The sequence below is a fragment of the Natrix helvetica genome (genome assembly GCF_964273705.1).
Source record: "Natrix helvetica genome assembly, chromosome: 14".
In the NCBI taxonomy this organism is placed as follows: Eukaryota; Metazoa; Chordata; class Lepidosauria; order Squamata; family Natricidae; genus Natrix; species Natrix helvetica.
In genome coordinates, this window is record NC_138564.1 from 14,157,408 (window position 1) to 14,180,136 (window position 22,729).

Below are 22,729 nucleotides of genomic sequence, written 5' to 3' on the forward strand. Positions count from 1 at the left end.
AGTTGGATGTGGGGGCAGCGCAGGCCTCCTTCCTCTTTGGGGGGTGGGCTCCCCTCCAAGTGGCTTTCTGCCCCCCCCCTTTGTCTTCCTCTGGCCAAGACAAGCGTCCTGTGGTGTTTGGAGAGGAGGGGGCTTTGGCCCTGAAAGCAGCTGAGCGTTCAGAAGGGGCTTTTCAGGATGGGGGGGGCATTGGAGCCGTAATAGGAGGGGGCAGCTTCTCAGCCCCTTCCCACTTCTTGGCTGGCAAAAGTGGAGGCCAGAGAGACGCCCCGCCAACCGGTTGCACTCCAAGTGGGGGGGTCTCCCCTGTCAGCCCCGGTGGCTGCTTAGGGCGCAGGCTGCAGGTTCCCTTTATAAAAAGGGGGAGGGGTTTCAGCTCCGAGGAGGGGGAGAACCCCTGGCCCTGAATTCCAGGCAGGTCCAGCCATCCGCTACACCCGGTGAGGCCCCACCTGTTGAACGGCTGCCTGTCCCCGACCTTGGGAGAGGAGCAGAACTTCAGGCCATCCGTTGGGGTTTGCTGCCCTCTCGTGGCCCAGGTCCCACGAGGGAGGGAGGGAGGGAGGGAGGGAGGAGGCCAAGGCAGTGGGTGGCATTCTCGGTGCCAACCTCAGTAGCTCTTCTGAAATCAGTCAAGACCACCAAGGGGTATTACAAACCCCTCCCCTCAAAAGCACAGAGCACAATAGAGATGCTTTAGATTTTATTACTAAATAAATAATTCAATAAAACCTTGTGCAAAATACCCTATTTTTCAGAGTATAAGACGCACCTTTTCCCTCAAAAAAGAGGGTGAAAATCTGGGTGCGTCTTTTACTCTGAAAAATACAGTAATACTATCAGAGGAGACTCACAATCCCCAGGCAGCGTGAAACACACACACACACTCCGAGCCTCCCTGCGTGTTTTCAGCCAGCAGGAAATTCACACAAAACCTTCAAAGGAGCCACATTGGAGGATCCCTTGATGCCTTTTGAATCGTGGCCCTTGTGGCGAATTCCTCCTCCGGCATTCAGGTCCAGCGTTTGGAGCCTCCAGTAAGGACAAAATCCTCAGATCCCGAGCCATCTCAGGCTCTGGGCGGTGTTGCCCTTGGGATGCAATGTGGCAACCTAAAACCGGCTTTCCAGTTTATCTCCTTAGCAGTGTTTTTAAAAGCCACGTTTTGCTTCAAATGCAAGAGGCTCGGCCTCTCTTCTCACATTCAGGCTCCTGGAAGGCTGGCTGGGACGCAGAAGGCAGCTCCATCAAGATCCCCGTTCGAGGATCCCCGTTCGAGGATCCCCGCGAGGCCACAAAGGCTGTCCCGGAGTGTGGCGGTTGCTTGGCCCTTAGATCTGAGCGTCTTCCTTCCTCCAGCTGTGAGGGTAGCTGGGCTTGTGCGTGTCTGCTCCCGCTGAGCGCAGGCTGTCCAGGGGCACCACCACCTCATCTGGCTGAGAATTCTTGTTCAGCTCCACCACACGAGGCACCACCGTTGACCAGCGATCTGCACCCCACCCGAGAGAGAAGGGGGTGTCGTTGCAGCTGCAGCAACAGACTCTGCAGCCCCGCATTTACGTGGGGAGCAGGAGCCACCCAACCGCCCCCTCACCTCTGCGCAGACGCCCCACGGTGTGGGAGAAGCCGTAGTACTGGTAGGTGTCGTTCTTGCCGGGATCCTCGTTGATGATACCCAGGTTCTGGTTCCAGTGAGACCAGTTCACCTCATCCACTCTGCCAGGTTTAAATGCCAGAGGGGGGTGCGGATCAGAAGGACCAGTGGGCCAGCAAACCCTTTCTCCCCCAGGCGGAATCTCTTGGCTCAGGGGGTGCTTTCAATGGCATCGGCTTGCCCAGAGCCTACCCAGAAAACCCCAATCAATGCCTCTTTTGGAAACTCTTCGCTGGGGTTCAAGCTGGGCTCCCTACACCCTTCTGCAATTTAGAGAAAGGCTCAACGGATGCAGCCAGCCCCTTCCTGGGCCCCACAACCCCATAACCCTCCCAGATCAGAAGAGAAAGGGGGAAGGGGCTTTCAGGAGAGCGTGAAGAGACTTAGGCCACTTCGGAGAGCAGCTGGGTGGTCTTCAGATGTGGAGGGGGGTTCAGGGAGTCTTCCATGACCGCCTCCAAACGTTGGGGGGAATCAACAAGAATAAAGAGGGGCTGATTCTGCACAGCTGAACCAGGCCTCCAGTTCTCTATTCCTCCTCCCATGGGGCCAAAACACTGAGGTGTCTCTACCTGAAGCACCACCTCCGGTCGGGGGCCCCATCCAGAGACTTCCCCACGGTGACCATCTCTCCCGAGCGGAAGGCCCTCCGGACGAACACGGGGAAGGAGCGCTCGATGTCCAGGATTGTGGTGGCCCACTAGGGATGGAGAAGACGCAGGAGCCTCAGCCACACTTCCCCTTCACCCGCCTCCAGGGCTCCCTCGCTCGCCTACGCCCGACTACCTGCAGCTTCCAGATCTTCTTGCTCTCCTTGGAGACCTGCCCCACCGTCTCCCCCATGAGGGCGATCAGCATGTTGAGCAGGAGGACGAAAGTGAGGATGATGTAAGTGACCAGGAGGATGACAAAGACCCCCGGGTACTTGGCGTTCTCGATCATCTCCAGGTCTCCCATGCCGATGGTCAGCTTGAAGAGGTCCAGCAGGAAGGTGCTGAAGGTCTTGCTGTCCCGGCAGGAGGGGTAGGCAGGCGCCGTGCAGTTGGAGCGCTCCCCGCGACAGGGCTCGGCACTGGGGCAGGGGTTCAGCAAGGAGACCAGTGCTGCCGGAGAGGGAGGAGCCTTTAGCCATGTCCCTCGGCACGCTCCCTACTGGCACAGGGGAAGCCACAGACCCACCTGGCACTGCAGGGCGAGGGGCTTACCAGATGCGTAGCCAATCATGAAGAGGACGTAAACCAGCAGGAAGCGGAAGAGGTCCTTGAACAGGATCTGCAGAGGAAGGAAGGCACCGGGAGGTGAGTCCCACCGCTGTGACCTCAGCTGTGCTGGGATATAGGCAGTCCTCGGCTTACGACCACGTGGGACCAGAATTTTGATCCAGTGATCGTGGCGATGCTGGGATGGTTTTGTGAGTCACTTTTTCCGCTCCTGCGATCAATTCAAAGGGTCCCTAAAGCAGCGGTTGTGAGTTGTGGCCCGCCAGCTGCGTTCGTCCACTGGCAAGGCAAAGGAAGGGCGCCTCGCTCCCCCTCACCTTCTGGATCATGATGCTGTAGGTACCCGTCAGCTTGAGGCCGCGGGTGAAGTAGAGAGCATTCATCCAGCCCAGCACCAGCGCGAAGACCATGACCGCCAGGTAGGCCTCGATGCCAGCCAGGTAGAGAGCAGCTGCCACCAGGACCAGGACGGAGTAGATGAAGCTGCAGGGGGTGGGGGGGCAGGGCGGGAGGGCAGCTTAGCATGCAGACAGAAGGGGGGGGACCCATTCGTGAGGCCACAATGTCCCCTTTAGAAGATCCTGAAGGGGAGGCAACTTCTCCAGACAGCCAAGTTTGAGGGTTCATGGCTTTTTGGGGGTGGTCATTATTAAAAATCTTTCCCCCCCCAAACCACACATAGAGCTGACATTCCACCTTCCACTCACTAGAGTAACTGAAAGGAGCCATCAATGAAGAAAGAATTGACGCCTGGGCATTTCTTCATGAACAGATCCTTGACCTGGGGGCGAGGGGAGGGAGGGAAAAGAGATCCCCAAAAATGAGGCTGCAGCCGAACTCTCCGGACAGGAGCTGAAAAGGCTGGGCAGGCTCAGAAGCAGGGAGGATTTTGGGGATGGGGGGAGGAAAGGAGAGGGAGAGTCACCGCCTTCCAGTATGCAGGGAAAGCAAGGAGGGGTGTGAAGGGGGCTGGGGAAGGAGAAAGACAGGGGACCCCTCCCTAGGCAAGAAGACCCCCGTCTGCACTTACGTTGGTGAAGAAAAAGAGGACTCCTGTGAAGAGGGTGACGATTTCCCCAGCCAGGCGGAGGTAGTCCGAGGTGGTCGTGTAGGGGTACGGGGGCTGGGGGAGGAAGGAGAGGAAGGGTGCTGAGGGCTGCCCCAGTCTTGGAGGCAGAAAGCAGAGCCTCTGGAGGAAGGGAGGCTCAGGTTGCACTGGGCTGGCCCTCTGTTGTGGCACCTCCCAGCTGCAGTTCCTGCCTGCCTCCTCTCAGGCTTCTTGCCATCGGACAAGGGGTGTGTGTACTCACTGTGCCCTCCAGGGGGCGGTAGTAGGCCACCAAGGTGAAGATAACCATGGCGCAGAGGTAGGAGACCACGCTGATGTAGAAGGAGACGGCCCCAAATTTGCGCCACTTGTCTCGCAGCAGCTCATTGATGGGCTCCACGGCCAGCATCTCATGGCGGTTCTGGGCAGGAGATGGCAAGTGCCTGTGAACAGCCAGCAGCCACAGCTTTCCCACTGGGGGTGCCCCTTTTGGGTCTCCTGCCAGCCTCACCTCAATCTTGCTATTGTAGACCAAGATCTCCAACACAGATACCTCCTCTCCACAGGTGTCCAAGGAGGACAAGTCATAGAGGGAGGAGTAGACGGGCCCGTAGGCCCAGTCTCTGAACTTGCGGGAGAGGTGCCGCGCCTCCTCGTCCTTCACCTCCCGGCGGATGATGTGCTGGAACATCTGCAGGCGGGGAGGGGGGAAATAGCTCTGATGAACTGAGGAGGGGGACCTGGTCAAAGCAACCGAGGAATCAGGCACGGATTCCCACTCCCAAATGGGACCCTTGGAGTCCCTCTGCCAACCTGATTTAGACTCTCGATTGAGTCCTCAACTTGGTGCCCCCCACTGGCCCTGGCTCACCCCTATCTTTCCGGTCTTGGCTGCCATCATAAGGGGCGAGAGACCATCGTTGTTCAGCAGGGCTTCCAGGTTGGTGTCCGGGAATAGTTTGGCGCATTTAATGAGCAGCAGGTCATACATCTTGGTGACGAACTTGGTGTTCTCGCGGGTGTTGTCCGCAATGGCCACCAAGGCGTGGAGCACCGTGTTGCCCCGCGAGTCCTGCCGCCGGAGGTCGGCCTGCTTGTGGGCATTCTCCGTCAGGTACTGGACAATGTGAGGCTGGTTGGTGCAGGCAGCCAGAGAGAGAGGCAGCTCCCCTGTGCAGAAGTGGGCAGGTGCCAAGTCTCCAAAGGCGCCTGGCTAGGCTCATCCATGACACCCCAAACCAGCTTGGAAATGCGCAGTGAATGTGCAGAAAATCTAGGCTCTTCCAGTGTTTTGGGGTCCAATTTCACCCTTTCTGTCCCTCGTTGGACCTGAAGTCCCTTCTGTGACTTGACCCCTCAATTTCCCATCCATTCAGAAGCCCCCTGCCGGGTAAGGCACCCCCTTGGCCCTCCCCCTCTGCCCCTGCAGACTCCCTCTCCCCTTCATGGTCATCATGGCCCACAGGTGGACTGTAGGCTCCCTGCAGAATGAGACCCCCCCCTTGGACACCAGTGGCCAATCTCAAAGAGAAGGAGGTCCTGCAGGAGAGACCCCCTGCCATTCCCAGAGTCTGGGAACGTTGCTCACCGAAGTAGAAGTAGCCGCCTTCGTCTTTGGGCTGGAAGAAACGGCCCCGCGCCTGGGCATGCACGTCAGCCCCCTTCTCCACCAGCAGCTCCACGTAGTGTTTGCACCGCCGCTCGATCGCAATGTGCAGGGCGGTCTGGCCTGAAGAAGCACAACCGTTTGCTCCTTTGAGCGCTCCCTGACCCCCTCGTGGCCCCCAAGGCTGTGACCCTCTGAGCATCTCCTGCCAGCTTCCATAGGCCTGAAAGAAGCACCAGCTGGCGTGTGGCTCAGCGCAACGAGACCTCAGAGTTCCATGCCGTAAACTCATCCAACCTGGTGCTCCTGAGACTGAGGCTCAAATGGGCATCGAATTGCATCCCCCGATCCTGACTAATGAAGGTGCCTGGTCCAACTCCTCACCTCACAGCTGCATTGGCCTTAGATGGTCCCTGCCCCACGGAGAATGGGGCTCAAAATTACGGTGCCGTTTATTCTGGGATTGTGAGGGTGGGGCAAGTAATGAGAGAAGAACCCAGGAGGGGGGAGGGAGGACTGATTGAGCCTCCTTCGCCGGGGACCCCCAGAGACGGACCCTCACCTCGGTAGTAGACGTCTCGGAAAGGTGCGTTGATGAATTCCCGCATGCTGCCCGTTTTCTCAGCAATGTCCAGCAGGAGGGGGATGGTGTCATTCCGGCCCCCGTTGAGGTTGAGCAGGGCCTTAGGCAGACACGTCTTTCCAGTGGACAGCTCTGGAGACAGGCAAAATTGGCACCTCTGTTACGCCAATGGCCACCCTTCCTTCCTGGGGGCCTGAGACTCCCCCTTTTGTCCTCACAACAACTCTGTGAGGTAGGCCAGGCCAGGAAGGGGAGGCTGTCTTAACATCGGCAGCAGCGCTTCCCCACCCATGTGGGCCCCCAGGCTGCCTTTGCCCCACCCTGGGCTGGCAACTGCGAAGGTCACAGCCATCATGCCCCCCCACCCCTTTGTTCCACCAGTTGTGGCATCTGGTGGCATCCAGCTGTGGCACCCTCCCCCCCTGAACTCCAGGCACTGGCCTCTGCGACTGGAGTACCACTTCCTCCTAGGAGCACTTGCTAGCTTTTCTGTCTGCTGATGAACAGCTGGCTCCACTTTCTCACTTGGCAGAGAGAGGGGCAAGGGGGCATCTCCCAGGGGGTCCCGTTTCCTGCCTTAGATCCAGCAGGTGGTGGGTTTCCTTGAGCCCCCAAACCTGGGATGAATAGGGCTACAGTGGTGCTTGGTGGCCCTGGGTGCAAATCTCTTGGCCCTTTCTGCCCCCCCTGCATCTCCCCCCCAAGCCCCCACCCCCACAGACACCCCCGCCCGCCTCACTCACCTCGGAACTCCTCATCGGTCAGTCGCTTCTTGTGGCCAAGCAGGAAAGGCAAGAGGCCATCCAGCCCATCCAGGGACCCCCGGGAGACGATGTCAAAGAGGATGGGTCGGTTGAAGGTCTTGAGAATGGGTGGGGGGCTGGGGGCCGGCCCTTTGGCGCTGGGGTGCTTCTTCCTGGGGGAGGGGCCAGGGGGAGAAGGCAGCTCAGCACCGCTGGGGAGAGGCGGTAGCCCCCAACTAAGCAGAAGGGAGATCTGCCTCCCCCCCTACTCACTCCAGGGCCCTCTTCCGCCTGCGCTTGTTGTCGCTGGGGAGGTGGCGGTAGGTGCCGTAGTCGAAGAGGGAATCCATGGGGGCTTTCTTGGGCCCCGGCACCACCGAGGACTCATAGATGGTGGACTCCAGCAGCTCCATGGGGTTGGGGACCCCCTTCCGGAAGGCCCCATGGAACTTCATCCGCAAGTTCTGCTTACTGTCCCCTGAGCCAGGGGGGCTGCGGGGGGCCTCCCCAGGCCCAGAGCCCTCCTCGCCCTCAAAGAGGTTGGCCAGGGAGGAGAGCGGGAAGGCTTCGCCCTGCGGGGAGGACTCCTCAGCCGGGGCCTCGGGGGCTTCAGCGGGGCCAGCCTGGGGGGTGTCCTCCGGGTCGGCCATCGTGGCACTGGTGGAGGAAAGGAGCCATGGTCAGAAGCCAGGCAGGGGGCAGAGGTGCCCATGGCACATGTGGCCTTGCAATACCCATCCCCTGCTGCTGGTCATCTTTCAAATTCTCTTTCCAAACCTTTCATCACCCATCAAATGGAAGAAAAGCCGGGAAGCTGGACTGACTCTGAGCCCTTTCCAAGCCTGCCTAGCTGCCCCAGAGCAAAGGGGGCTGGAGTTTCCTTTTCCAAGAGAAGCTGAGGACTTGGAGCTCCTGCTCGGCCCCACTGCCTCCCCCCCCCCAAGTTAGGGCCCCAAGACCACCCACCTCTGCTCTCTGTGGAAGCCGGATCAAGGCTGCGTGGCTGGGCTGGAGGCACAGCTCCACACACTGCTCCCAGATGCGGCTGTCCTGGCTGGGGGCTGGCGTGCCTGACCCACCCGGCCCCTCCCTCCCTCCCATAGGGCACAGCCTGCTTGCTACTCAGAGAGGCCTTTGAGAGACTGGCCACCGGCCCGCAGCTCACTTCAGGCCCGGCCCAGTGAGGAACAAGGAGTGCTTTCACTGCTCCTGGAAACTTCAGCCGGACCCCACCCAAAATCCAGACAGCGGAGGGGGGGAGGGAAGATGTGGCACTCCTGCAGGGGCTGCCAGCAACCGTCCTCCTGGGCTCCTCCTGGTAGAGGAGTCCACAAGCCCCCATCGCCTTTCCCGAAAGCCTCTTTCTGGCAGTGCCCATTCTTACCATCCAGGGCCCTTCTTTGGGCGGGGGAAATGGCTGGGGAGGTTTGCAACCCCAGATAGGCCTCTTGGAGGGCTCTGGGAGCTGTGCTGGAGCAACCCAAAGCAGAAAGGTTGAGATGCTCAGAGGCCAAGAGGTCCAACCCCCCCCCCCCCCCGCATGCTCTGGAGGCCTACATGGAAGAGGCATTTCTCCATTTCTGCCCCTGGAGCTGTCAGTCCGAATCCTGAGAATTTCCCCAGGCTGAAGCAGGGGAAGGAGAGGAGTTCTCCTTCTCCAGAAAAGCCCGACTTGGAGAGATGGTGACATGCAGAAGGGCTGGCCAATGAACCCCAGGCTCCCCTTAATTCTTGAGGCTGAACCCCGGTGCATGTATGGGGCTGCAGCCCCTGCTTCTCACTGCCTGCCCTTCCTTGGCCCAGGGAGGGGTCCCAGCCCCCTGCCCTTCACCCTCAGCAGGCAACCCCCGCCCCACTTTCCCAGGTACAGAAGCTGGGACCACGGAGCACCCTGGGTTGGGGCGAGACCCAGCGTCTTTAAGCAGGGAGGAGGCTGGCTGGCCCTGTGCCCGGGGGCCTGGGCGTAGCACCCAATGAGGTTGGGCATGAAGAGACCCGTGTTGTGCTTTACAGCAATGGGCTTCCGGCCTCTCCCGCTTCTTCCTAATTTCCAGAGCCAAGGCTGCAGGGATCTGTGGTGCTCGGAAGATCCGCAGGGACCTCCGCCGTTTGGAGGAATAAATTAGGAACTGGGAGTTCCAGAGCCACTAGGAGGAAGTGGGCTGGGGGGGGAGGGAGGGAGGGTGGCTGGGAGAAGAGGAAGCCAAGCCGTAGCAGGCTGGTTGGGGGGGGAAGGGGGAGAGGGGAGGGGGTCCCAATTCCCATGCAGCTGCTTCTCTGGGCGATCAGGAAATCCTTTGAGATCCTGGATAGAAGCTTCACCCAACTTCTTTCTTGGGTGTCCAAGTCACAACACAAGACCCGCAAGGCAGCCCGAATGGTGAAAATCTTTGTGGGGAACAAAGCTTGTGCAAAGTCATAAGAAGTTCAGGCACATCAGCCCCCCCATCTCCCCCCCAGGGAAGATGACCAGCTCCTCACTGCCCAGTAAGTCCAGAGTTGAGCAGAGCACAGGCAGAGCTCCTCAGAGCAGGAATTTGCTGGGTGGGAGGGGGAGCTCTCCTCCTCCAAGATCAAAGGACTACAAATCAGTAGATGGACAAACAAGGGAGAAGGTGGCCCCCTCCACAGGCAGCCCCTCCCTCTCTGGCCAGCCCATCTTCACCCAGCAGCTCCTTCACTGGTGACAGAATTAAATGGCGAAACTCTTTCACCACAAGATGTGGCAATTGTTGTGGGGGGAGATGGGATCAATTAAGGGAAGAGAAGCCCCCCCTTCCCCCGGTTAAATGCCAACCTCCCCCTCCTTCCTTGGATTCTGGCCCCCAAGGGAGAGCTTTAAAGGAATCCGAGCCCCCCCTCCCCCGTTCATCCTGAACCTTTACAGCTCCCCCCAAAAGCAGCAGTGTGCAAGAGAGGCCCTCCCCTCCCCCAGGCCTATTTTGGGAACTGATTGATTGAGCTGCCCCACCACAGCTTTCCAAAGCCTCCATTTGCAGCATCACCACAAGGCCCTTCCTTGCCAGCCCCAATGGGAGGGAGGGAGGCCTCACTCAGAGGGGAGGGGAGCCTCCCCTTCCAAAACAGGCAGCCTTGTCTCCTGGTTTTTTTGGGGGGGTTTTTTTTTTTTTTTTTTGCTGTGCTGGGAGCCTGGGGTGGGGAGGGGGTTCCAGGTGGGAACCCCTGTCTCCCCAGGCAGAGGGAGGCGTGATGCAGCCTGGCTCGCTCTGCAGCCCCAGAGGCAGCTGGGGACAACCAAGCTGGGACAGAGAGAAGCTGTGTGTTTCTGAGCTTGGCCAGAAGGCAGTTCGTCTCCTCTGATGTGGTTGTGCCACTGGCAGCACTGGGGTCTCCACCCTGCCATAGTCCTCAGAGCACAGGACTCTGCTCCAAAGTGTGTCTTCTCTGTCTTAGGGGGGCTGGGGGCCGAGGCTGTGCATGCCCCCCCACCAGCTGTCCTGCAGCTCAAGTGTTTGGAGAATTTCATAGCTCAAAGGATTAATCAACATGCCCAAACAGGGCTCCACCAGGGTCTTGGAGAGAGAGGGGGAAGAGCCCCCCCCCCGCCCAAAGGGCTGGAGATCAGCAGAGCCCAAAGCCTGGTCCCCTTCTGTTTCTGGAGGGGGGGGGATGGAAAGACACAGGCTTTAAAGGAGATGCCTCAGAAGAGAGTCTGCGCTGGACCCCTGCATGATCCTGGGCACCTCCCAAAGGGGGGGGGCTGTCAAGGGGAATACCTGCAAAATTGCATCATTCTGTCCCACCCAAAAACGGAGCCGCAACTGAATCTGTAGCGCTGCAGGAGCTCAACTCTATAAAACACGGGGAGTGAATTCCGATCCAAAAGGGCCCCTGCAGGGCCAGGCCAGTCTCCTTCTGCGATCCCTCTGCCCCACGCGGAGTGGAAGGGACCCCGAAGAGCAGAGCAAAAATCCCCGAGTGGGGCAGAGTTGGGAGCTCGCCTGCATCGGAGCTGGAACTGAACAGGGATCGGACTTACGCTCTTCACTGCCGACGGTCGCTAGTCAGGAAGGAAGCACATTTCCAAGCCGGCAGGACCAGATTCCAAGGGGGGCGGACTCACCGAGCCCACGGCTGGCCCCTTCAGCTCCGGGATTATGATGGGGGGGGGAGCGCAGGGGTGGCTCTTTAACCCACGTTGCCTTTTTGAGGGGCGGCGGCAGCTCTTCAATCTCTGCAACGGACGGGCGGGAAAGTCACCGCAAGAAGGTTAATCCCACCTCCCCAAAGTCCGGCACTGTCCTCTGAGGCAGGCCCGGATAGGTGGCCTCACCAGGACCCAAAGCTGCGCCTTGCTGAACGGCCCTGTTTCATCTCCCTTCTTCCGACCCCGAAGAGCGAGACAGGCAGCGGGGAGCCCAGCTCAGCTCAGCGCCTCCCCCAGTCGGGCTCCGGAGAGAAACCGCCTCGGGCTCTTCGGACTCCTTTAGCAGCCCTGGCTGCGGATTATGGGTGCTCGAGTCCCGGAGACCTGGAGGGAGAGGTCAGGACCTGAGAGTCAGAAGCAGCAGCCAAACGGCCCTTCCTGGAGCCGTCTTCCCTGGACGTGTCCAGAGGGAGCCGGAGTGCCCAGCCACTCCCCTCCCGACCCCAGCCCAGCCTCTTCCACCCCCGCCGGACGCGCCTTGCTCACCCTAGCGTCGGGTCTCCAGTCTCAGCCGCCGAAGATTCTCCTGGCGCCGCAGGGGCTTCAGCTGCCCCCCCACCCCCCCGCGAGTGGAGCTTTTTCTCCTGCTCCGAGCAGAGGAAGCCCAACTGCAGAGCGCAAGAGAAACGACCCCCCTTCAAGAGACGGCACCGCGGCTCCTACCCCCCCCCCCCGCTCCCCTCCCCGCGGAGCAAAAGAGTTTTCGCGCCCTCGAGCTGGCCAGGCCGTCCTTGCGGAGAGTCACTCGTCCGATCCCCCCCCCCCCCGTCTGTCCTGGGGGAACAACACTTCCGCTGGAACGCTCCAACTTCTCAAGAGCAAACCCAAAGGCAGCTGAGGGTCTCCCCTCTGGGGGGTGCAGGGGCCGTAAGGAAGGAAATCCCCTCCCCCAAACCCAACCCAATTCTTGCTCAGAAAGGCTCGCCTGCAGGTGGGGAAGGGGGTGTGTGAGGCTGCCCTCCTCTTCCTGTAAATGTTTGGAAAAGTTTTGTGCACACACCCAGCTCTTAACTGCCTGTTAAACCTGGCAAAAACTCTTCTTTTTTGCCAAGGTGGAGCCCAGGTGGGACTAAAAAGTGCCTTTTAATAGCTTTATGGTTTTCTCTCCAGTCACGTGAGAGGCACAACAGAGTGGATTTCTTCCCCCTTTCCTTCCTGCCGAAAAGGTGCGAGCAGATGGGCAGAAAACTGGCAAGGGGTTGTGAAGAACTCCCAGCAACACTGAAGGGGGGGAAGGGAGGTCTTTTAAAACCATCCTCTGTGAGGAGGAAGGATTCTGGCAGGCCGAGAGGGTTGTGGGGAACTGCAACCCCTCCCCCTTCTTCCTCTGGGCTCCTTGGGCGAAGGGCCACCTTCCCTCCCTGACTGTAGAAGCCCGTTGAGAGTCTCAGGGCCTACTGGCTCGCCCCTCCCTCCCTCCCTCCGGCTGGGCTGGTGGCCTTAGCCGGGAGCAGCCAAGGGCTTAGATTTATGCTGGACGCAGGAATTTTTCCGGCCAGCCTGAACAGGCCTGGGCTGCATCCCTGACCCAGGGACGACAGGAGTGCCAAGGAGCTGATGGGGAAGTGGCGGGGGGGGGGGGGTAATCGAAAAGCAAATGGGGGGGGAGGGCAGAGGCTGGAGTTCAGTGGATTAGAGATCCTGCAGTGGGGAGAGGAATATGACTGAGGACTGTCCCAGGACTCAGCCTCCCTCTCCCCATGGCCCACTCATCCCCAAAGGGATCCTCCCCTCCCTTATAAACTTTCTCCTTCTGCAAAACTTGGGCGGGCTGTATCTACTGACCCCTCCCTCCCTGGGCTTCCCACCTCCACCAATTCTCTGCTGGTTCATCTGTGAGGAAAGGCTGCCCTCTGCTGGTGTGATGCAGCAAATGCCAGTTTCTGAAAAATGCCAGCTGGGAGTCCAGTTGCCCTGGTACGTGAGCGTGATGGGCAAACCCCATGACCCATCCCAATATGCCCACCATCTACTGGGTGCAACAAGAAGGTCCTTCTCCCTGCAGGAGTTCCAAATAAAAACATGGGCTACCGGGCTGCCCTAAAAGGTCTTTTCAAAATAGTTTGGGTGCATTAATTAAAGCAGTATGTACCCACATATGACCCCATACTCAATCTCCATAATCCCCAGCCAGTGTGGCTCACTGCCCCTCCCACTGAGTCTTCTTTGGGAAAACTAAAATAAATTGCACGTCTCTCCCATAAAATTTTAATTCAATTCATGAGTTTCCTAAAACCATCCACAGAAGGCAACAAGCAGTAGCAACACCATTAAGGCTGGGCATAATTTTTATGCCCCAGAAAATGACAGGAGGTTTTAAGCCGGAGTCAGTTCCCGGAAGAAATCCCTTGTGCAAAGAGGCCTCATGAATGTTCTCCCCAAAAAGTCACTGAGGTCCGGTCGCTCTTGTCAGGTGAGGCAGGGAAGTTAAAAGGCCACCCGGGAGAAGGCAAGGGAAGTCCACAATGGCCCCAATGCCAGGAGGTTGCCTCCTGAGGGGTGAAGCTCCCAGAGACGAGGCTTCCCTGCTTTGCATGCCCTCCTGGCACGGCTTGTGGGGTGTTTGGGCACTAGCCAGTCCTGGGGCGCAACTGGTGTCTCTGGTGCGCTGCCCAAAGCTCAGAGGAAGACGGGTTCCCCCTGGCAGGCAGCCCCAGTGAGCAGGGCAAGGCTGCTGCCTCCCCCTTTATGTCCCTAGAAGTAGAAAGGCCACAAAAGAGCACCAAAGCCCATCAGCCCGGACCAGTCTTCAGTCTAGGAGGAGGCCTGGAGGGCTGGAAGGCACTTGCTGGGTTGCAGAGAGGAGGGAGGGGAGGCAAAGGAGTGGGGCCAGGCTGGCGGAGGAGGGGACGGCCTGGTCAAGCTTTGTAGCTCAGCTCCGCGTCCATTTTTGAGTACATCTCATAGATGGTGTCGAGGATGGGTGTCGCTTTGGACAAGAACTGGTGGATCTTCTCAAAGGTCTCTTCCTCCTTGACCTCTTTGCCTTTCTCCAGGGCCTTCAGCAGGTCTGACTTGTAGGGGAGGGCGTAGACGGAGCCCTGGGGAGGGAAGCTGGTCAGTCTCTGCCTTTGGCTGGCCTTGCAAAGGTCCCACCTGCAGGACCAGAGCTGGCATCGTCCAGTCCTAAAGACCCCCAAAGCCTTGGAAAGAGGGGGAGTCTGGGGTCTTGCCTCCCTCCCCCAGGTTCCCCCAGCCTCCACAGGCTGGAGCCCTCCCCCCCCGGCCCCTTCCCACTTGGGGGCTCACCAGGAAAAGCTTCTGCAACAGCCAGCCGTGGTACTTCCTCAGGGCCACCTCGTAGGCTTTGACGGCATTCACACGGATGAGGTTGGGGTTTTCCTTGTCCTGCTCCCCATCGCAAAGGCTCTGCAGCAGGGTCTGCATGAACCTCAGTCCCCTGGAGGGGAAGGGGAGGAAAGCTTCTGAGAGGCTGCCAGCGCCCTCCCCCCTGGAGCTGGGGCCCTGTGAGGTCCTCCAGCCGCCCCTCGGGAGCAGAGGCAGCTTTGCGGTCACCCCCTCACCTCTTCAGCCACATGAGGGCCAAGGTGGCCCCCACTTTCGGCCAGGCTGACCCGTGTATTTCCTTCTCCGCTTCCAAGATGTTCTGAAGGGTTTTGAACTTGGTTGGGTTTGATTCATAAACCGCCCGTATTTTCTGAAAGTGACGCAAAAGAGAATCAGACATTTGACCCAGCTGGTGGGTGAGGGGGGTGCAGGAGCCCCTTCTAATTAGCAGCCCCCCTGATCCTGCTTCTTATGGGGCTGAAGCTTGGCATGAGCTGGGCCACAAAAAATCCAGGGTGGGGGGATGCCAGCCTGGGCCTGATCCCAGCTCAACCCTTTCCTCAGAGCCTCGGGGGGCCCTCGCTGCCTTTCCCTACCTTAATGTTCCCGGAGAGATCCGCCTTCACTGGGGCGTAGACAAGTGGGGTGCCAAGGCAATCTGCAGAGGAGAGAGAGCAAAGGTCTGGATTCAGCAGCGGAGGGACCCCCATCTGGCCTGCCAAGGGGTGCCCAGGAGTGGGGGTGCCACTTCAAACAGAAAAAGGGCAGGAGGGAAGAGGAACTGCCCCATCGCCCCCCCCCTGGAATGCTCCGGGGCCAAGGAGCCTCTTCAGATGGCGAGGGATGAAATCTGGATGCTGGGAGGATTTAATTCAGCTGCGGGAAGGCATTTCACCACATGCCTCCTCCGGACGAAACTGGGGAAGTGGTGCTTGGCCAGCCAGAGCTGGGGGTAGGCTAGATGGCCTTTAAGAGCTCATCCCTCCCTCTTGCACTCCCCTAGGCTTAACCTACACTGCAAGGATGATGTGAGAAACAGAGGATGGAGCCACAAGGCGGCCTCTGGGCCAGAATGTGTGTTGAAGAAGGGCCTGAGGTGGGTTACTTTTTTCCTCTTAAGACAGTTTATCAGGCACATAAACGTTGTATCATTAATGCAAACTGACAAGAGTTCAGAGGATGGTTTGCAACAGCGCAAGTTGTGGCTTTGGTGGATTCTTTGCCACCCACAGTCACCGTTTTGCCATGCAGGAGCCACACAATGGCTGGAATAAAACGGAAGAACTTTCCAGCCCAGCCCCAGACAAGGAGCCCCAAGGAGGCCGCTCAAATTTTGCTTCATGGAAGGTGATGGAAGCGGGGGGGGGGGGGGGCAGCGCTTCCCGAATGCCAAGCGAACCAGCAAGAAGCCAGGAGATTTTCAGAGCCGGCTTTGTCCGCTTGCTGAGAGCCGGTTTTGGGGCATGGAGAACAATTTTGCAGCTGTAATTTCTGGAGGGGGGGGAACTGTGGGGACAGCTGTTTCGCCACACAGCCCCCGGGCCAAGGCTGCCTGTTCTTCCAGATCCCACAGCAGCCCAGTTGTTCCTGTTCTTCTTGTTCCCCCTGGCTTTCTGGAATGGCTGAGCACCGCCTGCAAGCAAAGGCTCCTTCCCACACCCGGTGACCCCCTCCTGTCTGGGGGCTGGGACCTCGCCGGCCAAGCCCATCCAGAGGCTCCGGGCTGGCCTGGACCAGAGAGCGGCTCAGGCCCTGCGCAGCGTGAAGGCGTCCAAGTGATGCAATCCACTCCCCTGAGGATTTCACAAGGGAGAAGGGAGAGGCTGGCACACCCAGCAGGCCCTGCGCGCTTTTCCCACTGGGGGATGGGGTGGGGGGGGAAGATGAGCAGCCAGCGAGTCTGGCCTGGGGAAGCAGCGGGCGGAGCAGGCTGGGCTCCCGACACTCGTCTCCAGCCATCCCCAGCAGAAAAGGCCGCCTGCTTTCAAGATCGCTCAGCCGTTAGCGGGGGTGGCAAAGCCCCCCAGTGGGCGTCCAGGTTTCAAGTATAAGGGAGCAACCTGCCACCCAGCTGCACTGGGGCAGCTTTGTGGGAGGAGGGCTAACCTGACAAGCCCAAAAGGAATCAGGGGCAGCTTGCTAGGCAGAGTCAAGCCAGACTGGCTAATCAGTCATTCATCGGTTATGCCAAGGGGAACAAGAAGACCAGGAACAATGGGGCTGCTGTGGGATCTGGAGGAACAGGCAGCCTTGGCTCCACACGAACTCCTTGCTGTCTTGTGGGGCCACCGTAGCCCCTAGAAAAGTCTTAAAGGGGCCCCTAGTGAAGGAGTTGGGGGGCCAATCTAAGGCAGCCTGGAATGAGCAGCATTGTGTAGTCTCAGTGTTGAGTCTTCCCTAGTAGGCTGCCCCTGTCCATGGAGGGTCCATTTTTCCATGGGGGGGGCCGTTGCAGGGAAGGGAGAAATCCACCGTCTCTCTTCGCTTCCCCCACAGGATCCTCAGAACGCCCAACCCCAACCCCCCCCCCCGAGTTCCAGGTACTTTGTCCCTCTAAGGAAGACAGTTATCTCTCCCCCTGAACTAAGGTAAACCTGGCAAAGGCTCAGCCGACCCCCTTGGGCACCATAAGGCCACCAAGACCCCTGGCTGGTGTTTTGAGCTCCTTCCCCCCTCCCCCAGGCCACCTTGGAAGGCGTCCCAAGTGAAAGTGCTTCGTTTGGCCTTTGCAGAGCTTTGTTGTTTGGAAAGCAGAGAAGGACAGAAGGAGAGCTGGCAGAACTTCTCCAGGTGTCAGTTACCTCCCTTATGAAAGCTGCTCCTTAGCTGACAGCTGGGAGATCTCTTTTCCACAAGCTTCTTGGCTGCCTCCCCACTTGCTTTGGGGTTCAGGTCTGCCAGGGACCAAGATGCCCCCCCGGGGGGGCACTGATGGGGGTAGTTGGGGAAAGAGATGGGGGAAACTGAGCCTCGGGGGCAGGGGAGACCATGTTAAAGGCCACCAAGGGCCCTCTGCACATGCCCCAAAGCCCAGACCTTCATGAACGACGGAGCTTAATTTGAGTTTTATATATATGTAGCCACAGCATAGAGTAAAAGAGGAGGAAAAGAAAGGAAAACTGAATGGGGGAAAAAGCGGGGGACTCCTGAGGCCAGGATTTCAGCCCTTCGGCTTATTTGAGAATTAAAGTCTAGGTTCACGTTGTCTGCCAAGGCTGCGTCTCCCTTCTGCCCCCTTTTGGTCCGCTGGCGCACCTGGAAAGAGCGGCCGCTTTGCCAAGCGCCTCTGCCGGGGAAAGCGGGGATGGGGGCTTGCCTGGTTGGCGACTCCGAGGGGGACCCGGGGACGGAGGGGTTCAAAGGGCCCTTGGAAAGTGGCCCTCTCCTGGCTCAGCGCCTGGACTGCAAAACCAATCATGGAACAGGAGCGCAGAGGCCACGGGGTGGCCGAACCGGTGTCGGGAGGCTGATCCCCTCCTCTCCCGGCCCCCCTTCGACCCCCGCTCGCAGCGGCGACCTCTCCCCTGCAGGGCTGTTGTGGGGACTTGGCAGGCGCCTATCCCTCCCTCCCTCCCTCCTCTTCTCCGCTCGGAGCCCGCCAGCCCGGCCGGCAGGGGCGCCTCCCTCCCGGGACTGCGGGGCGGCCACTCACCGAAGAAGGGCGGCAGGTGCGTGACGGCCTCCAGGAAGGGCTCCGTGTCGATCTGCTTGTCGGCCGGCAGCGTCCGGAACTCGTACTCCAGCAGCAGCGCCATGGCGGCAGCTCAGCCGTCCCACCGGGCGAGGCGGCAGATCTCCCGGCGTCGGGGTGGAGCCGGACATCGCCGCCCCCGAGGGAGGCGGGCCGCCGCTCAGCCTCCTCCCGCAGAGGGCAGGCGAGCCGCCAGCTCAGGGCCAGCCTACCGGCAAGGGCGCTTCGGTCCGGACAGGGCGCCGCCTCGCCCGCCCCGGCGCTTCCTCTGACCATGTGCAGAGAGCTTTTGCGCTGCCCACGCTTCTACGGCTCAGGTGAAGGTCCGGAGCGGCGGCCAAAGCTTCGGGGTCCCCGGCGTCGAAGCGCCGACTCGGGGTCCCCCAGCCCAGCTGCGGGCGATGGGTGAGGCAGTTCGGTTCGCCGCCCCGAAGCTCCGCCGAGAAGGAGGAACTCCTCTGCCTCATGCAGGTGCCCCCGCGGCGGAGGCTCCGGCTGAAGAGAAGCGCCTCGGGGCCCGCGGGCATCGCTCCTTCCACACCGTCCAGCCCCCCGGTCGGATTTGCAGCCGCTCCCCATGCAGGATCCGCGGCAGTGACCTCGGTGTGCCCCGGGCCCAAAGGCCGGTCTGGGCTGCCCTGCAAAGCTGTTGTGAAGCTTTGCCCGAGAGTTCCAAAAGGGAACGGAAGCCCCGCCGGGCGCTGCTTCTTCCCCTCCTCCTCCTCCTCCTCCTCTTCGGCGGCGTCTCCGTCGATCCAGGGAGGGCAAGATGCGGTTAGTTCCGAAGAACGTACCCGGAGGCCCCCTCTCTAATTTCTTAGCTCTTTAAGCCACCAGCTCGGCTCCGCCCCCTTGCGCGATACGGGACCTCTTGTCCCTGGGCGGCCCCTGTAGAGAGACGGGAAGCGCTGCCATGGAGACGCCTGGCGGCACCGGAAGGACCTGGGCCGTTGGGCGTTCGCTCGCAGGCGGCGGCGGAGCTCGCATCGAAGGCGGCGAGCGCGGAGGCTTCGGAGCGCCGGAACTGTCCCGTAGCGGCGCGGCGGGTGACGTCGGTCCGCGCGACCGGGCCTCGGGGTGACCTCACCGCGCCGCGTCTCCCCGGACAGGTTCCCCCTACCCCTCCCCCCGCCATGGCCGTGCCCGCCGCCCCGCCGTTTTGGGGCAGCCGCCGCCGCCTCCTCGGCCTGGAGCAGCAGCTGGTGCGGCGGCGAGAGCAGGAGGCCCGCCAGCGCCAGCAGTGGGAGCTGCACAGCCGCTCCTTCCAGCAGTCCGGGCTGCGCAGCCGCAAACAGGCCGAGTGGAGCTCCCGCCGCTCCTTCCAGCAAAGGTCAGCGGGGGGGGGGGGCGTCGGGGAGGGGAGGGGGGCCGAGAGACGTCGGGGGGCGCCAGGAGGACCCCCTCCCTCCCTCCCTCTTTCTCTTCGCCCGCAGCATGGAGGCGCACGGCCGGGAGCGGCTGGCGGCGGAGGCGGCGGAGGGCCTGGAGCGGCGGCGGCTGCTACTGCGGGAGCTGCTGTGGCGGGAGCGCGAGGGCCTGGCGGCCGAGCTGCGGGGGTTGCGGAGCGGCGGGGAGGCCGAGCTGGAGGAGAAGCGGCAGCGGAGCCAGGAGCTGCGCTCGGCCAGGGAAGAGCGGCGGAAGCAGGTGCGGCCTCCTTGGTGGGTGGGGTGGCTCTCTTTTGGGCAGCCCCCCAGGTGGGCGACGGGCCCTGAGTTGCGTTTCTTCCCGGGCTTGGTTGCAGGTGGCGGAGGATCGTCTCTACGACTGCTGGAGGAAGAGCAGCGCCAAGCTCCGCCAGGTGGGCAGCCTTCGGGCTGGGCGGCCTCTGCCTCTTGGGTGGGTGGGTGAGGGGGGCAGAAAGGAAGGGTCCCACGGAGGGCAGAGCGTGATGCGGTGTTTCTGCTGGACTCCAGGTGGGCTCGGAGCTGCACAGGAAGCAGGTGGTGGAGGCCTGGGGGCAACAGCTGGCGCTGAAGCAACAGGTAGGGGCACCTGCCACCCCCTCCACTCCTGCCCAGAAAAAGGCTGGGCGGGGAGCTTCACGCTTGCCTTGCTTTCCTCCCCATTGAGCGAGAAGCGGTGGATCAGGAAGAGAAAGTCCACTCGGAGAACCAGTACGAGAGAGCCCGCAGGGAGGCCCTGGAGCGGCTGAAGCAGGAGCAGCAGCGCAGGAAGCGGGAGGAGGAGGAGCAGGCTGAGATGCTGCGGGAGCAGATGGCGGAGCTCCAGCTGAGGGACGTGGAGGTGCGCGAAGGGCGGATCCTCTGCGAGCCCACAGAGCGATCCCATCAAGGGGGGAGGACAGCCTGCCCCATTTCTGGATCTGCAGATCACGTTGGTTAGGATTCGCTTGCCCTCATTCGGCCCGTTATCCCAGGCCTGGTCCCTTCTGGCTTTCGGGGTCTGTGTGTGGCATTGGAGTGGAAAGTCAATTCCCCTTGTCAGGCCACCAAGCTGAAGGAGGAGGAAGAGAGCCTGCTGAAGCAGCATTGGGAGCTGCAAGCCCTGGAAGCGGAGCGGAAGCTGAAGGAGGAGAAGCGGAAGAAGGTGGAGCTTGGGTAGGTCATGATGGTGGTGGTGGGGGCTTCTCTCCAGATGCTCTGGGAGGAGTGGGGAGGCAAGGAGGGGGAGGAGTCCAGCTGTGGGAATTCTCTGCCCAGACATGGAGTTTCCGAGAGATCAAGCATCCAGGGCTTGTCTAGGAGGCTACACTGAGAACACGAGGGGGCTAATTGGCAGAGGGAGCCGCTCACCCCCACTCTTCTTCCAGGATTCCATTGTGATCTTTATTCCATTGTCAGAGCTGCTGCTAGGCCCAACCGGCTGTGCTGTTTGCAGAGCCTTGGGCTCCTCTCAGCTCTCAGGGTTGCCTGCCAACGTATTCTGTGCCCCCGTCTTTCCCCAGGCGCTTCCTGAAGCATCAGGCCCAGGCCCAGCTGAGGAAACGGGCTCAGCAGGTCCAGCAAGAGTTGGTGAGCTTCTCCCAGAGCAGGAGGGGGTCTGCAAGGGCCCTGCCTGCAGGAGGTGTTCTCCCCCCACAAAGATGTGGGATGCAGGGGCCCTTCCCGGTGGGGCACAAGCCACGGTGGCTTCCTGTGGCTTTGTGATTCCAGGAGGAGGACAGGCAGATCCTCCTGGCCCTGTCCGAGAAGCACGAGGAGGACCAGCGCCTGCAATCCACCCGGCGGGAAGAAGCCGTGGCTGCAGTGGCCTGGATGAAGGAGGTCATTGAAGAGCAGCTGCAGCTGGAAAGAGAACGAGAGGCGGAGCTGGAGACCATCTTCAGGTGAGGGAGGGCCAGGGAGGGCAGAGGTGGAAGGGTCAAGAGGGGAACCGGCATCCTCACCGCCAAGGCTTCTGGGGGGGGATGAAATGGGGGGGGCAGAGGCGGTGGGTGCCAAGCCTCTCAGCAATCACAGGAGTGCCTTTGGCTGCAGGGAAGGTTCTAGAGGGGATTGGCGCTGCTGGGCAGTGGGCATCTCCCTTGTCCTTTCTTTCCCTCGCCCTCCCAGGGAGGAAGCCAGGCAGGTTTGGGAGAAGCGAGAGGAGGAGTGGGGGAGAGAGCGGAAGGCCCGGGACAGGCTCATGGCAGAGGTGAGAGCAGGGCCTCCCGGGGGGGGGGGGGAAGCAAGGAGGGGCGCGTCTCTGCTCCGCCAATCCCGCCTGTGGCTCCCAACAGGTCCTGGCTGAGAGGGAGCAGCAGATCCAGCAGAAGATGGAGGACAACAGGCAGGCCCAGCAGGAGTCCGTCAGGTTCCGGGAGCAGCTGATCCAGCGCCTGGAAGAGGCCAGGCAGCTGACCCAGCGGGAACAGGAGGTGGCGCTAGAGCGGAAAACTGCCCGCAAGCAGGAGCTGCAGGCCCAGGTGGGGCTTCCTTGCCCTGGGGGGGGGGGTGTTGAGAGGTGCCCTGTCCCACGCTGACCTCCTCCTCCCCCTTCAGCTCACGGAGCGGCAGCGGCAGCACCAGGAGGAGCTCCAGCACCAGCAGGAGGCGGCCACAGAGGCCCGGGTGCGAGAAGAGCAGCAGCAGCAGCTGGAGGAGCTGGAGGCCAGGCGCATGGTGGAGGCTGGCTATCGCAACAAGGTGGGGGCTGCCACCTAGAGGACACCCCAGCCTAGGACTGACCAAGTGCTGCAGGCCAGGTGGCCCTGTGAAGGGCGCTGCTCTGCAAAGATGGGTCTCTGGGCTGGCCTTCTGGGGTGGACACCCTCCCCCAGTAGTCTTTCCCAGGGGGGAGGGAGCCGATTTGACTGCTGACGGGTCAGACTCGTGACTGGCATCCTCCGTCTGCCCTCCTTCCAGTGTCACAGCTACCCCAAAGCTGCCTGGAGCTAAAGAAGATTCTGGGTGGCCGAGAACCTCTTTGCCACCAGCTGCTTCCTGCTCTACTGACCTCCGTCTGCCTGGAGCTGGCAGGGATGCTAGGAGACTGAGAGGAGTGGACTGGCTCCCCCAGAAGTGGTCGTCTTGCCTCCCCCTCCCCAAGATGCAGCTGCTACCCGCCTGGTGGCTGTTGGCCCTGCCAAGGCAGGAGGGAAGATTGATGGTGCTTAGAGAGTCAATAAAGTGCTACTTTTCTTTTTTAATTGGTTGTCTTTGGCTGGTGCTGACCGGAAAGGCTGATCGCGATGGGCAATCCAAAGATTGTTCTGTTTCTGTTTCACCGCTTCCACTCAGCCCCTCCCCCAAATAGTACAAAACGTTTAAAAAAGAGCTGCAATGAAAA

General features: G+C 60.7%; 3 protein-coding genes across 5 annotated transcripts; 1 reads left to right on the plus strand and 2 right to left on the minus strand.

Annotated features, from left to right (window-relative positions):
• Window positions 1–690: 690 nt before the first annotated feature.
• TRPV4 (transient receptor potential cation channel subfamily V member 4) lies at window positions 691–11,644 on the minus strand. Of its 3 annotated transcripts, XM_081966361.1 has the most exons (18): window positions 11,509–11,643; window positions 11,149–11,346; window positions 10,855–11,049; window positions 7,128–7,511; window positions 6,855–7,027; window positions 6,091–6,243; window positions 5,511–5,651; window positions 4,794–5,092; window positions 4,434–4,613; window positions 4,185–4,343; window positions 3,905–3,997; window positions 3,582–3,655; window positions 3,192–3,357; window positions 2,860–2,926; window positions 2,441–2,757; window positions 2,227–2,354; window positions 1,595–1,716; window positions 691–1,489 (listed from the first exon to the last, which is right to left on the minus strand). In XM_081966361.1, the coding sequence occupies exons 4-18, from the start codon at window positions 7,502–7,504 to the stop codon at window positions 1,332–1,334; spliced, it is 2,607 nt and encodes an 868-aa protein (XP_081822487.1). In that variant the 5' UTR covers window positions 7,505–7,511; window positions 10,855–11,049; window positions 11,149–11,346; window positions 11,509–11,643; the 3' UTR covers window positions 691–1,331. The 3 variants fall into 3 exon arrangements, with proteins under 3 accessions (XP_081822487.1, XP_081822488.1, XP_081822489.1); XM_081966363.1 differs by lacking the exons at window positions 691–1,489; window positions 1,595–1,716 and adding an exon at window positions 1,745–1,842 and having other exon boundaries at window positions 11,509–11,644; XM_081966362.1 differs by lacking the exons at window positions 10,855–11,049; window positions 11,149–11,346; window positions 11,509–11,643 and adding an exon at window positions 7,821–7,854.
• A 1,570-nt stretch (window positions 11,645–13,214) lies between these two features.
• GLTP (glycolipid transfer protein) lies at window positions 13,215–18,207 on the minus strand. Its single transcript, XM_081966374.1, has 5 exons — window positions 17,963–18,207; window positions 14,907–14,968; window positions 14,547–14,680; window positions 14,272–14,422; window positions 13,215–14,063 (listed from the first exon to the last, which is right to left on the minus strand). Exons 1-5 carry the CDS (start codon window positions 18,063–18,065, stop codon window positions 13,881–13,883), a joined length of 633 nt encoding a protein of 210 aa, XP_081822500.1. The 5' UTR covers window positions 18,066–18,207; the 3' UTR covers window positions 13,215–13,880.
• A 765-nt stretch (window positions 18,208–18,972) lies between these two features.
• TCHP (trichoplein keratin filament binding) lies at window positions 18,973–22,589 on the plus strand. Its single transcript, XM_081966368.1, has 12 exons — window positions 18,973–19,331; window positions 19,435–19,645; window positions 19,743–19,799; window positions 19,915–19,983; window positions 20,072–20,245; window positions 20,447–20,559; window positions 20,907–20,973; window positions 21,115–21,287; window positions 21,514–21,595; window positions 21,681–21,866; window positions 21,943–22,086; window positions 22,306–22,589. The coding sequence occupies exons 1-12, from the start codon at window positions 19,135–19,137 to the stop codon at window positions 22,336–22,338; spliced, it is 1,506 nt and encodes a 501-aa protein (XP_081822494.1). The 5' UTR covers window positions 18,973–19,134; the 3' UTR covers window positions 22,339–22,589.
• The last annotated feature ends 140 nt before the right edge of the window (window positions 22,590–22,729 follow it).